Consider the following 12,174-nt stretch of genomic DNA (forward strand, 5'->3'; position numbering starts at 1 on the left):
CTCTGGCCACCAGAGCTGCTCTGCCTACATTCAGGGCCGGCCCAGAGGTGCCAGGGAATTAGCACTTCCTTCCCCACGAAGAGCAACCCTCAGCCAATAACTATGTGGAATTGGTGTATCCACGCGCCAGCTCCTTCTCTGCTCGGGTGGGAAGTGTCAAGGTGCTTGTTCTACTTTGCGTCCCAGACCTCCCCGGTGGGGTTACACTCCAGGAGCTCATAACAGTCCCTCTGTTGATAATATACCCTTTACTGGCTGCCTTTCCCTCCCCAGCTCACGTCCCTCCCCCACTGGTATTTCCTGGAGTCTCTCTTAAATAAGCTTCTTTCACTCAAATTCTTCTCTTGGGGTTGCTTCTGGCAGAATTCAGACTTCCGGGAACGTATCCTATAAATTGTCTTACACATATGCAAAAACGACATATATTCAATTTATTAATTCACCATTGTTTGTCATTGCGAGAAGTTGGAAGTAATGTATCAGAGGGAGACTGTTAAGGACGTTAGGATCCACCCACACAGTGGAACGTGGTGCACTGTATCAAAGCATGAAAAGGTACTTTATGTCTTCATATGAAACAATGTCTGAGCCATATTAAAGAAACAAGCAAGATGCAGACAGTATAAACAACGCATGCTGCCATTTGTGTAAAAAAGCTTGTGCGTGTGTGTGTGTGTTTGCACACGCCTAGAATCTTTGTGAAGGAGACCCCAAGTGCACAGCCTGGACTACCCGTTACAAGAGACCTAAATGGCTGGCAGACCAGGATGGAAGGGGAACTTCATCACACACCCTTGCGTGTCTTTTGATTTTGATACTACAGACCTGTTCATCCATTCAAAAACTAAAAGTAGCATTAAAATAATAAAGTGAATAGATAAAGGGAGGTGCACCATTGTGCACTGGACACATCAGCTCTAGTGCGGAATGGGTTGGACAGGTTCCTGCTGGCTTGTCCGGGTAGGCTCAGGCCCAGCTGCATGGGTTCCTGCTGGCCTGCGGGCTCACCCACGAAAGGAGGTCTCACTTCCTATAGCTGGGGGAGGATTTCTTGCACTTCCCTTTGTGTTCACCCACAAGAGCTGCCATCACCTCTGTCCCTGAGGAAGAACCAATGGCACCTTCACCCCCGCACAAGGAAGCCCAAGCAACTCCCTCTGCCTGAGATTTGTACCAAAGGCACTTGTCCTCATGCAAGAGAGATCTGAGCCACACACACAATTCACACTCGTGCATGCACACGCGCACACACACACACACACACACACACACACAGGAATGGAAACCCAAGCAGGTTGCTCCTGAGTGAGACATCACTGCCCTGGTCTCCCAACAGATGTGTCCGTCCAGCAGCCTGGGGACCCGCTCGCTCTTCGGTCTGACCACATCCTGTTTGCTGCAGGGGAGGCCACTCAGCAAAGAGTGGGGAAGGAGCTGCTGTTACTGCGGGGGAGCAGTTTCAGGGCCAGCTTCAGTTATCATGTCCTTGTACTGCCGTTTGAAGAAGCCAAGCTGTGGAGGCAGAGACAGGGGAGTAAGGGCACCAAGGCCAGGAGGGCGAGTGAAGGCTATGCAGGCCAGGCTGGGAGATGGTGGGACCAAGAGCTGCAAAGAATAACGTGGCGGAGTGCAGAATAGATCTGGGGAAAGTGGGACAGGGAGGGGGATGGCATCACTATTGAGAAAGAAAAGAGGGAAAGAAATCTAAAATATAATAATAAGTACTCTTTATATAGTGTTTACTCTGTACCAGAGACTATTCTAAGTGCTCTAGAGAGATGAACCCAAAGAGCTCCACAGAATGGGTATTTATAGTCTCATTTTACAGCTGAAGAAACTGAGGCTCTGTGAGCTGCCCGAGGCACAGCTGGGAGCTGAACCCAGGAAGGCGCTGCTGAGTGAGAAGCCGTGGGGGTGGGGGGAGGGGAGGGGCAGGAAGAGGGCCCCGGGGGACTTACCTTGTACAGGCCGCCCGTGATGAGGGCCAGGAGTAACAGCCCCCCAGCCGAGCTGCCCACGATCAACAGGACAGGGTTATGTACTTCGTAAGGCTCCACCTTGGTCTCTGTCTGGAGCAGGGAGAAGGGGAGGGGGAGGCATCAGGGGAGAAAGACTCTGAATTTCTGGGGGTTCCCCAGTCAGACCTTGTGTGCTCCCCGAACCCCATGACTAAATCTCCTGTGCCCCCCAACCCCAGCCCTCACTCCTCCTTCCCGCCCCCCCCAACCTCTCTCTCTCCCACAAGCCCAGCCCCCTCTCCTGCCTCCAGCGGTTCTTCTGTGTCCGAGACAGATACCTGGGCCCTCACAAACGCGCCCTGTCCTGGGAGCAGGGCAAACTCCGAATCATCAAACAAGATGTCCGCCGTGCTCACAACCTGAAGATGGTTATGCGAAGTCTGTGGGAGAGAGAGGATGGGAGCTGGACCCATTGGCCCTGGAGGATCTCGTCTGTGTCCAGCCAAGCCTCAGGCGCCCACATACCTTGATGTACCAGTCAAATGAGAGGTTGCCCTTGAGGGTGACCTTGAATTCTTCCTGGACGCCAAAGGACGGGATGTCACACTGGATTCTCTGGCAGACAGCGATGGAGCAGTTCTGGGGAAGGGAGGAGGGGAGAGAGGTGAGCAGGAAAGCTGGATGCAGGCCACATCCCATGCACTCAGCCAGCAGTTGAGAGCCAGTACTGGGCCCAGGTGAGGGGGCAGTGCGGAGTCTGCGTGCAGCCCCGAGGCTGAGGCTGGGCTTGTCTCACCAGCAGTGGGGCCTTCTGAAGCTCCCCCAGGAAGTCAGAGTGACGAGGGTCAGTCTTGTTGGTGTGGCATCTACTGGAGAGGTTCTGAGGAAAGAGGGACACTGTGAGGACGGATTGAAGCGAGGGCTCCTGGGTCCACCCTCCGGGAGGTGAGAAAACCGAGGTCCAGGAGAGGGTCAGAAATGGCTCCAAAACCCATCAGAGGAAACAGAAGTGATTTTAGGAAAGACCAGGGCTGTGGAGAAAGGAGTTGGGCCCAATCCTCAGGCCCAGCTGCGCTTACCTGGGAGAAGGTGACTTGGAGCTGGTCCCACACGGTCACCTTGTTCAGCTGGATGGGGACCAAGAAGACCACGCTGATGGGGAGCTTCCTCCTGCCCAGGTTGTTGAACTGCGTTGGGTGGGGAGGGGCAGATATCAGGGTTCTGGCCTTTCTGCCCCCACCAGCAACTAGAATCAGGCTCCCCACTCCCGACAGCCCAGTACTGAATCAGGCCTCACAGACCCAAGCATCCTGCCTCTTGATGCTTTCTGAGAGACAGGAGAGCACAGGGGTTAAACACCCATTCCAGAGCCAGACAGGCTGGCGGAAGCAGTGGCTCTTCCACTCTCTAGGGGTGAGACTGTGGGCATGTTCTGTTAGCCTCTCTGAGCCTAGTTTCTTCGTCTATAAACTGGGGGGGACAACAGTACCTCCGTCACAGGGTCATTACGAGGGTAAAATGAGTTAATTACATACATGTGTGTATACACATACGGATGCACGTGGTGGTGTGTGTGGATTCACAGCAACCTTAGAACAGAGCCTGGCCCAAAGCAGGCACCTCATGCATGTTTCCCATCATTTTTTTTTTTTTTTTTTTTTTTTGCGGTACGCGGGCCTCTCACTGTTGTGGCCTCTCCCGTTGCAGAGCACAGGCTCCGGACGCACAGGCTCAGCGGCCAGGGCTCACGGGCCCAGTTACTCTGCAGCATGTGGGATCCTCCCGGACCGGGACACGAACCCGTGTCCCCTGCATTGGCAGGCGGACTCTCAACCACTGAGCCACCAGGGAAGCCCTCCCATCATATTTTTTTTGGCCATGCGGCATGCGGGATCCTAGTTCCCCGACCAAGGATCAAACCCATGCCCACTGCATTGGAAGGCGAAGTCTTAACCACTGGACTGCCCGGGAAGTCCCTCCTACCATTCTTCCTGTGTTCCCATCATCTCGATTTCCCTCCCCAGGCTCCTTCTCAGCTCCCCACCTGATACTGATGCTCTATAATGTGGTGGGTCTTCTCTGAGGCTGTGAAGTTGAGATATTTGGTCGAGACCTCAAGGCTGATGGGAGAAAGAAGAAGGGGCAGGAGGTGACAGAACATCAGGGGAGTCCTGGGAGGGGGTCTTGGGCTAAGTGTAAAGGGGTGAACAGGCACGCGGGTAACACAGCCCTGAGAGGGTGCGAGCGGGATGGTGTGCAGGGGCAGTGTGGGTGGGACCTCCAGCATGTGCCAGTTTGGGCCCCTCACACACACACATACACATGCACGTACAGACATACACGTGCGCACACATATCCTCAGACTCACTCACAGGCACACGTGCACAGACTCGTGCTCACAGGTACGCAATGCGCCACGTCCAGCCCAGTGGTGAAGGCAGAACTAAAGCCCCAGCAGCCAGTACCTGGTGACCACCATGTAGACAGCGTATTTCACAGGCAGCTGCAGCTGGAATTTGGTTTTGTTGTTCCCAGTTATGTTGTTCTCACTGAAGGGAAACAGAGAACTCTGGTCAGCTCTTGAGAATTGAGAATCAGCCTTTCCTTCTCCTTCTTCCTCTCCCTCACCCTCCGTCACCAACCAACCACCAAGTCCTGTCCTCTCAGCATCCTAAACGCTGTCCTTTAAATCCAACAGAGGAAACAGAGATTATAGAAAAGACCAGGGCTGCCCCTGTGTAGCCCAGGCCCATTCCCACTCACCAGGACGGATGCCTGCAGAAAGGTGCCTTCTTCTCACTGGTCCCCTGAATTCAAAATGACTCCCACTCCAATCCCCCCGCTCCTGGAGAGTGATCTTTCTAGCATGCAAAGGTGATCACATCACTCCCAAGTTAAGTTGCAAATTCCCTAAGAGCACTCGTCGATCATTTCCTGACACGGCCCATGTCTAACCAACTCCTTCAATCCTGCCTCCTGTGCTCAGACTCAGCCTGACCTTTGCAGTCTCCGGGCTTTGCTTGGTCCACACTTCCTTCTCTCTGTCTTCATGCCCAGCCTCAATTCATGCCTTTGCTTGGCTAACTCACAGCCTGGATGTAGTCTTCTCTGAACACCAATCTCCCAAGAAGACTGGACATCATTCATTTCATACCGTATCATAATCAACGGCTTTCCTGTCTATCTTTGCCCCTAAATTATAACCTCTGTGAGGGCAAGAATCACAGCTGTCTTGTCCATCACTGTCCCACCAGCACAGGGGGCCACGCCTGGCACGTGGTGGGTGCTCAGTTGGTGTTTCTTGAGTAAAACAATGAGCTGAAGGGAGAACAAGTGGGGAGAGGGCAATGGTCCACCCTGAGCAGGGGGGCCGGGGGCTGGGACCTCAGAATGGAGGAGGCCAGGCATAGCGCACCTGGTCACGTTGGCCTTGAGAAGTAGTTTGTTTCCAAAGAAAGCATCAGGGTTCACGTCAAATGTGATATTGAAGGTGATCTGGAGTTGGAGAAAGAAGAGACGGTGACAAGAGTAAGAGAGAAGGCACAACCCAAACGTCCATCAGCTAAAGAACGGGTAAATAAAATGTGGCACATCCGTACAACAGAATATTATTCAGCAGTCAAAGGAATCTGAATATTAATACATCCTGCAACACGGGTGATCCTTGAGAGCGTGATGCTCAGTCAAAGAAGCAAACCTATTGTATGATTCCATTCATATGAAATATCCAGAGTAGGTGAATCTCAAGACAGCAAATAGATTAGCGGTTGCCTAGGGCTGGGAGAGATGGGACGACACGGGCCCATGGCTGAGGGGAGCAGGGTTTTTTCTTGGGGTAATAAAATACTCTAACATTGATCATGGGGATGGACGCACAACACTGTGAACATTGCAAAAGCCACTGGATTGTATACTTGAAGTGGGTGAATTGTGTGGTAGATGAATTTTATCTCAATAAAGCTGTTTTTCAAAACAAAGAAACATCTACTTAAAAAAAAAAAAAAAAGAAGGGGGCTTCCCTGGTGGTGCAGTGGTTGAGAGTCCGCCTGCTGATGCAGGGGACATGGGTTCATGACCCGGTCCGGGAAGATCCCACATGCCGCGGAGCGGCTGGGCCCGTGAGCCATGGCCGCTGAGCCTGCGCGTCCGGAGCCTGTGCTCCGCAACGGAAGAGGCCACAACAGTGAGAGGCCCACGTATCGCAAAAAAAAAAAAAAAAAAGAAGGGAATTCCCTGGCGGTCCATTGGTTAGGACTCCATGCATTTTCACTGCCGAGGGCGCAGGTTCAATATCTGGCCAGGAAACTAAGATCCCACAAGCCATGGAGGGGGGGGGGGGAGAGGAGGAGGAGGAGGGGGAGGAGGAGGAGGGGGAGGAGGAGGAGGGGGAGGAGGGGAGGGGAGGGGGAGGGGAGGGGGGAGGGGGAGGGGAGGGGAGGGGGAGGGGAGGGGAGGGGAGGGGAGGGGAGGGGAGGGGGAGGGGAGGGGGAGGGGAGGGGGAGGGGGAGGGGAGGAGGAGGGGAGGAGGAGGCGGAGGAAAGAAGAAGAAGAACTAGGGAAGAATTCAGAGGAAGACAAAGGAGAAAAAGGGAGAAGGAGCCAGCAGCCTGACCTCCGAGTTGTCTGGGAAGATGGGGTGGTTTATGCTGCAGCTGGTGCTCTTCAAGGTCCCAGACCCTTCAGTGGAGACGTCAGACTCACAGATCAGGCGCCAGGACCGCTGTGAGCGCTGGTTCTGGAAGGCAAAGGAGGCAGAGGTGATGATGTCAAACACCACCCATGGGGGCAGGGAATGCAAAGTCAGATGGAGCCTGAGAAGGGTTTGGCTACCTGGGCTCCTGACACCCTCCGATAGGACAAGCCAGATGGGTAGAAGAAGGTGACCTGTGTTCTGTAGGAGTCCTCGCCCTGGTTTCTCACAGTCAGCGTCACGTTTAAGTCCCGAGAACCACCTACCACCAGGGTGTCCAGGCTGTGGTGGGAACAAGCCAGGCCATGAGATGCTGAGGGCTTTCCTGCAGCGAGTCTGCTCCAGCGGGAAGGAGGCACGGACACTCGGAGACAGAAGACAGTGCATGAGGCAGCCACAGAAACACACCTCTGAGGCAGCTGCTCTGCGCCGGGCTCCCTTGGGGGCCAGGAGAAGAACAGAGCAGCAGGTCATGGTGCAGGTCTGGGGGTAAAAATGAGGACAGGAAACTCACCTCATAAAACTGAAGGTGATGCTGAGGTCATCCTGGCAAATGCTGTCATTGCCACAATTCTTCTCAAAGGGAAACTGCCGAAAAGAGAGTATGAGGAAAATGAAAGGAAATCGTGAAAAGACGTGAAACGAAACAGTAAAATGAAATCTTGAAATAAAATTATGTGAAATGAAATAAAATGAGCTTCAACAACCTTGGCCTCTGGTCCCTTCCACACCCCGGCTGGACCCCAACTCCCAGACTCACCGAGGCTGTGAAGAGTGTTGGAGCTTCTACATCCAGCACTGGCCGGAGGTTCCCAAAATGGGACGAGGGCTTCCCCACCAGAGAGAAGTTGAGGCACAGGGCAATGGGGGTCACTGAGTCCTCTACACAATCCTGAGAGACAGTGGGGGTTTGGTGGTCTGCCCTCCTCAGCATCCCAAGCCCACCCCATGCTTGGAGGACCCAGGAGTGTGGTCACCCTCTGCTCACCAGTAACCGGAGCTTCAGGGTCTCACATTGCTGACTCAGCCCCAACGTCACTATATGTCTGAGAGTGTTGTTCTTAGTCTCATCAAAGATGGCCTGGGAATGTGGGCGACCTGGGTCCAGAGCCAGGTCATATGTGATGGTGCTCTGGGTATCTCCTGAAGGGCCAGGGAAGAATGGTGGTGAGGAGCCTGGGTTTGGAGTCAGACTGGCAGGAGGTGGAGGCCCAGCTATCTGAATTTGGACATGTTAGCTGACCTCTCTCAGGGCCTCAATTCCTTATTTTTAAATTGAAGATAATAATTGGACCTTCCCAATAGTAAAAACGAAATAGTACCTACAGAGCATTTAGCATAGCGTCTGCCACACAGTAACTGCTCAATAAATAGTAGCTATTCTGTCACCTACTGGAAAATTAAGTATATTTTTTCTGGCTGCTTTTAACTTTTTTTCTGTCTTTGGTCTTCAGCAGTTTGTGCCTTAGGATGGTACAATGTCTAATGTTATCTTGCTTTGATTTGGTAGAGAATCTTATTATTTTTTATTTTTTTTGGCTGCATGGCATATGGGATTTTAGTTCCCCAACCAGGGATCAAACCCACGCCCCCTGCATTGGAAGCAGGGAGTTTTAACCACCAGATGGCCAGGGAAGTTCCTAATTTGGTAGAGAATCTTGATGTTTTTCATCAATTTTAGAAAATTCTTTACCACCATTTCTTTTTTTTTTTAATTTTTATTTTATATTGGAGTATAGCTGATTAACAGTGTTGCATTGGTTTCAGGTGCACAGCAAAGTGATTCAATTGTACATATACTTGTTTCTATTCTTTTTCACATTCTTTTCCCATTTAGGTTTAACAGTTGCTTCTTTCTTATTCTCTCTCTCTCTCTCTCTCTCCCTTCCTTTTGGAACTCCAATTACATGTTTATTAGATCTTTCACCATGTCCCATATGTCTCCTATGGTTTATTTTTCATCCTTTTTTCTCTCTGTGTGCTCATCTGGATACTTGCAATTTACTTACCTTCCAGTTCACTAATTCTCTGTTCTACTTGTTTAAAATATAAGTATAGATAATTTACAATATTGTGTTAGTTTCAGGTGTACAGCAAAATGATTCAGTAATACATATATTTTTTCAGATTCTCTTCCATTATAGGTTATACAAGATATTGAATATAGCTCCCTGTGCTATACAGTAAATCCTTGCTGTTTATCTATTTTATATATAGTAGTATACATCTGTTTGTTCTGTTTCTAATCCACTATTAAATCTATCTATTGAATTCTCAATATCATTCAGTGTATTTTTCAGTGCTAGTGTTTCCATTTAACTCTATTTCATGAATTCCAGGTTTTATTTGAAGTTCTCCATCATTTCCTGTTTTTTCTTGAAGATATTAATTTTAGTTATCTTTTAAATTCCTATCTGATAATTCTAATTGCTGAATCACCTATGGGTCTATTTCTATTGTCTATTGTTTCTCTTGGTTTGCTGGTTTCAATGGACATTGTCCCAGTAGAAGGACCAAGGTGTATTTTAAGGTCCCTCTCAAATCTCAGCTTCCTAGATTTCTGTTCAACTCTTGAGCTCTCCAGTTGTTGTCTTCCACTGAGTTTCTAAGAGTATTGATCTGGACATGCATGGCTTAGAAGTCAGCCAATGACTTACAGGAAATTTCTATGTAGATTTTGGGACACCTTCTCTGTAATTCTCTAGTCTCCAAGACTTTGCTCTCAATTTCTAGCCATGCTGGCTGCCCAAAACTCTGACTGCTATCTCCTCAGTCTGGTAAGATGACTGCTAGAAACAAATTTTATCCCCTCCCCCTGTTTCCCTCTAGAACCACCATTATTCTTCCTCACCCCAAGCACAATGCCACTCTTTGAGAATAGAGACAAGGAAGGAAGTCAAGTTCGTTGTGATAAAATGCATATCTGAATGCTTTGTGAGTTTGTGTTTAGCTTCATCAGTTCAACCTCCCCTTTAAACGAGTCATCTCTCAGTTTAAAAAAAAGACCTGGTTAGTTCACATGGATGGGGCCCTTCATTCTCTGGAGAACTGAGAGTGTAAAGGAGTGCCACATGCTTACTTCTTTAGGGGTGTTTGCTGGGCCTCCCCACCCACCCCCCCCCAGCAGGGGAACCACCTGCTCACTCCACCCAAGCTTGAAGAAGGCTATCAGAGCCTGTGAGAACTTTACTCTGGGCCACCCGTCCATGTCCCCAGTGATTTAACCTCTTGAGACCTACCCAACCAGCCTCACCTTCTTTCAGCCTGTCCCGTGTGTTCTTGCGGACACGGAGGCAGACTCTGACCTCCCCAGCGATCTTTCCTTTCACCACCCGCTCACGACACTCATACACATCCCTTGCCACTTCCCTGGGTGTGAAATCCATGGTCACCTCAACTTTCAGCACTGGCTGGGACCTGTGGGGGGACACCAGAGGGCCCTCAGGGGTCTTCAGACAGCAAAGCCACTCCTTAAAAAGAAGATACCTGGGGGACTTCCCTGGTGGCGCAGTGGTTGAGAATCCACCTGCCAAGGCAGGGGACACGGGTTTGAGCCCTAGCCCAGGAAGATCCCACATGCCACAGAGCAACTAAGCCTGTGTGCCACAACTACTGAGCCTGCGCTCTAGAGCTTGTGAGCCACAACTACTGAGCTCACGTGCTACAACTACTGAAGCCTGCATGCCTAGAGCCCACAAGCCACTGAGCCCGCGTGCTGCAACTACTGAAACCCGCACGCCTAGAGCCCGTGCTCCGCAACAAGAGAAGCCACCGCAATGAGAAGCCCACGCACCGCAACGAAAAGTAACCCCCGCTTGCCGCAATTAGAGGAAGCCCGAGCAGCAACGAAGAACTAATGCAGCCAAAATAAATAAATAAATAATTTTTTTAAAAAATTATTAAAAATAAAAAGAAGTACATATGTTAAAAAAAAAAGAAAAAGAAGATACCTGGTGTGCTCTCACCTGAGCAGCAGCACGTGCCCCTGAGCCCCTACAGCCAGGTCCACCAGTCCATCCCCTGTGAGGTCCTGGCCCCCGCTCAGTGACTGCCCAAAATACTGGAGCCTCGGAGAGAACTGGGAGCCTGTGATCCGCTGAGGGTAGAAAAGAGGAGGAGAGAAAGGGGTGGGAAAGAACAGGAAAGAGTGTAACTCAGTCTCCTGGGATGACCCAAGGAGAGATTGTTTGGGCTCTACTCAGTCATATCTCCCACACCTTCTCAAGGAATTAGGGTAACTATTAAGCTTTAGACCACAACCTTGAGATGATATCCAAAGTGTCCATCAATTACTGGGTTTTCCAGGGAAAACAAAAAATATCACAGGAAAGAAGTGATATAGTACACTATTTGACTCAGTTGAATCTCTTACATGGCCAGGAAAATGCAAACACTGAACATAGATCTAACCAAAATTGTCATATAAATTTAAGGAATGGGGGGGTGGGATGGGAGGCGTATGAATATGTGTCAAGAGGGGCCTGAAAGAAAGCTCAATCCTCACCTCCCATAGTGGGAAGTCAATGCGAAAACAAAAATCAAGAAGCAGCAAAATAATTGTGCCCTTGAGAAGTATGGAGAATCATTGAAAGAGCTGAAAGTCGTTTCCTCAGAGGAGGGAAAATGAAGAGGAAATCACAGTGTGGGTGTGGAAATTGTTGCTTTTCATAATAAGCTGTTAAGAACAATTTTGACTCTTTAATCTATGTGCAAAAGTAACACTGAAAGGATAACAGCCAAATATATTAAGAAATTTTAAAAGTGATTTTGTCATGTACTTAATGCCGCTGAAGTGTACACATAAAAATGGTTAAGATGGTGAGTTTTAGGGCTTCCCTGGTGGCGCAGTGGTTGAGAGTCCGCCTGCCGATGCAGGGACAAAAACAGTGACCGGGCCTCACCTGGCTGTGGGCGGGGCTGATCCCCAGTCCCGAGGTTCCGTGAAACAGGTAGACAGCACCCTGGTTCTCCTGCTCTCCTGGGGCCCCGATGGCCACGTCCGACAGCCTGTCCCCGTTCACATCCCCCAGCACCGTCAGAGCTGCCCCAAAGCGGGCCCAGAGGTGGCCTTGCTCCCCTCGCAGGACAGCACCACACTGCCACTTAGCCCTCTGCAGAACAAAAACAGTGTCAGGTCCCACCCCAGGCGACCCCTCCACACCCAGACCCCGCCCAGCCCGGGTCTCATCAGCCACTCACCCCCCGGGGAAAGGGGCACACGGACACCTGCCCGCCCCGGCTCTGCTCATAGTAATGGGGGGCCCCGATGAGGACCAGGTCAGAGCTGCCATCTCTGTCCACGTCCACGGAGCTGAGGGAGGCCCCGAAGTAGGAGCCGATCTGAAAGAGATAAGGCCAAGATCACATACTTCTTTCCACCTAAAGCAGAGCACGGGGATTTTTCTCCCTGTGAAGAAAAATCATGCCTGCTGAGGAAAGCCCTTTGGAGCGGATGTGATCCTCTCTCTGTTTCATGATCAATCCTTGTTTGAATGTACTGCCAGTTAGAGGAGTATATGATAGAGT

General features: G+C 50.6%; 1 protein-coding gene across 2 annotated transcripts in view; it reads right to left on the reverse strand.

Annotated features, from left to right (window-relative positions):
* Positions 1 to 412: 412 nt before the first annotated feature.
* ITGAM (integrin subunit alpha M) overlaps positions 413 to 12,174 on the reverse strand; it is a 34,291-nt gene continuing 22,529 nt past the window's right edge. The window contains exons 13-30 of one of the 2 annotated variants that reach the window (XM_033839880.2): positions 11,848 to 11,988; positions 11,550 to 11,759; positions 10,614 to 10,744; positions 9,902 to 10,065; positions 7,637 to 7,791; positions 7,409 to 7,540; positions 7,163 to 7,236; positions 6,789 to 6,930; positions 6,571 to 6,693; positions 5,374 to 5,453; positions 4,424 to 4,507; positions 4,003 to 4,078; positions 3,038 to 3,145; positions 2,755 to 2,838; positions 2,484 to 2,597; positions 2,297 to 2,398; positions 1,959 to 2,069; positions 413 to 1,512 (exon numbers count right to left, since the gene is read on the reverse strand). In XM_033839880.2, coding sequence (XP_033695771.1) covers positions 1,441 to 1,512; positions 1,959 to 2,069; positions 2,297 to 2,398; positions 2,484 to 2,597; positions 2,755 to 2,838; positions 3,038 to 3,145; positions 4,003 to 4,078; positions 4,424 to 4,507; positions 5,374 to 5,453; positions 6,571 to 6,693; positions 6,789 to 6,930; positions 7,163 to 7,236; positions 7,409 to 7,540; positions 7,637 to 7,791; positions 9,902 to 10,065; positions 10,614 to 10,744; positions 11,550 to 11,759; positions 11,848 to 11,988 — 2,103 coding nt within the window. In that variant the 3' untranslated portion in view covers positions 413 to 1,440. Of the gene's footprint in view, positions 1,513 to 1,958; positions 2,070 to 2,296; positions 2,399 to 2,483; positions 2,598 to 2,754; positions 2,839 to 3,037; positions 3,146 to 4,002; positions 4,079 to 4,423; positions 4,508 to 4,721; positions 4,820 to 5,373; positions 5,454 to 6,570; positions 6,694 to 6,788; positions 6,931 to 7,162; positions 7,237 to 7,408; positions 7,541 to 7,636; positions 7,792 to 9,901; positions 10,066 to 10,613; positions 10,745 to 11,549; positions 11,760 to 11,847; positions 11,989 to 12,174 lie in introns of those variants that run through there. The other variant, XR_004522068.2, reaches the window with a different exon arrangement.

The sequence above is a fragment of the Tursiops truncatus genome, chromosome 15 (assembly GCF_011762595.2).
Source record: "Tursiops truncatus isolate mTurTru1 chromosome 15, mTurTru1.mat.Y, whole genome shotgun sequence".
NCBI lineage: Eukaryota > Metazoa > Chordata > Mammalia > Artiodactyla > Delphinidae > Tursiops > Tursiops truncatus.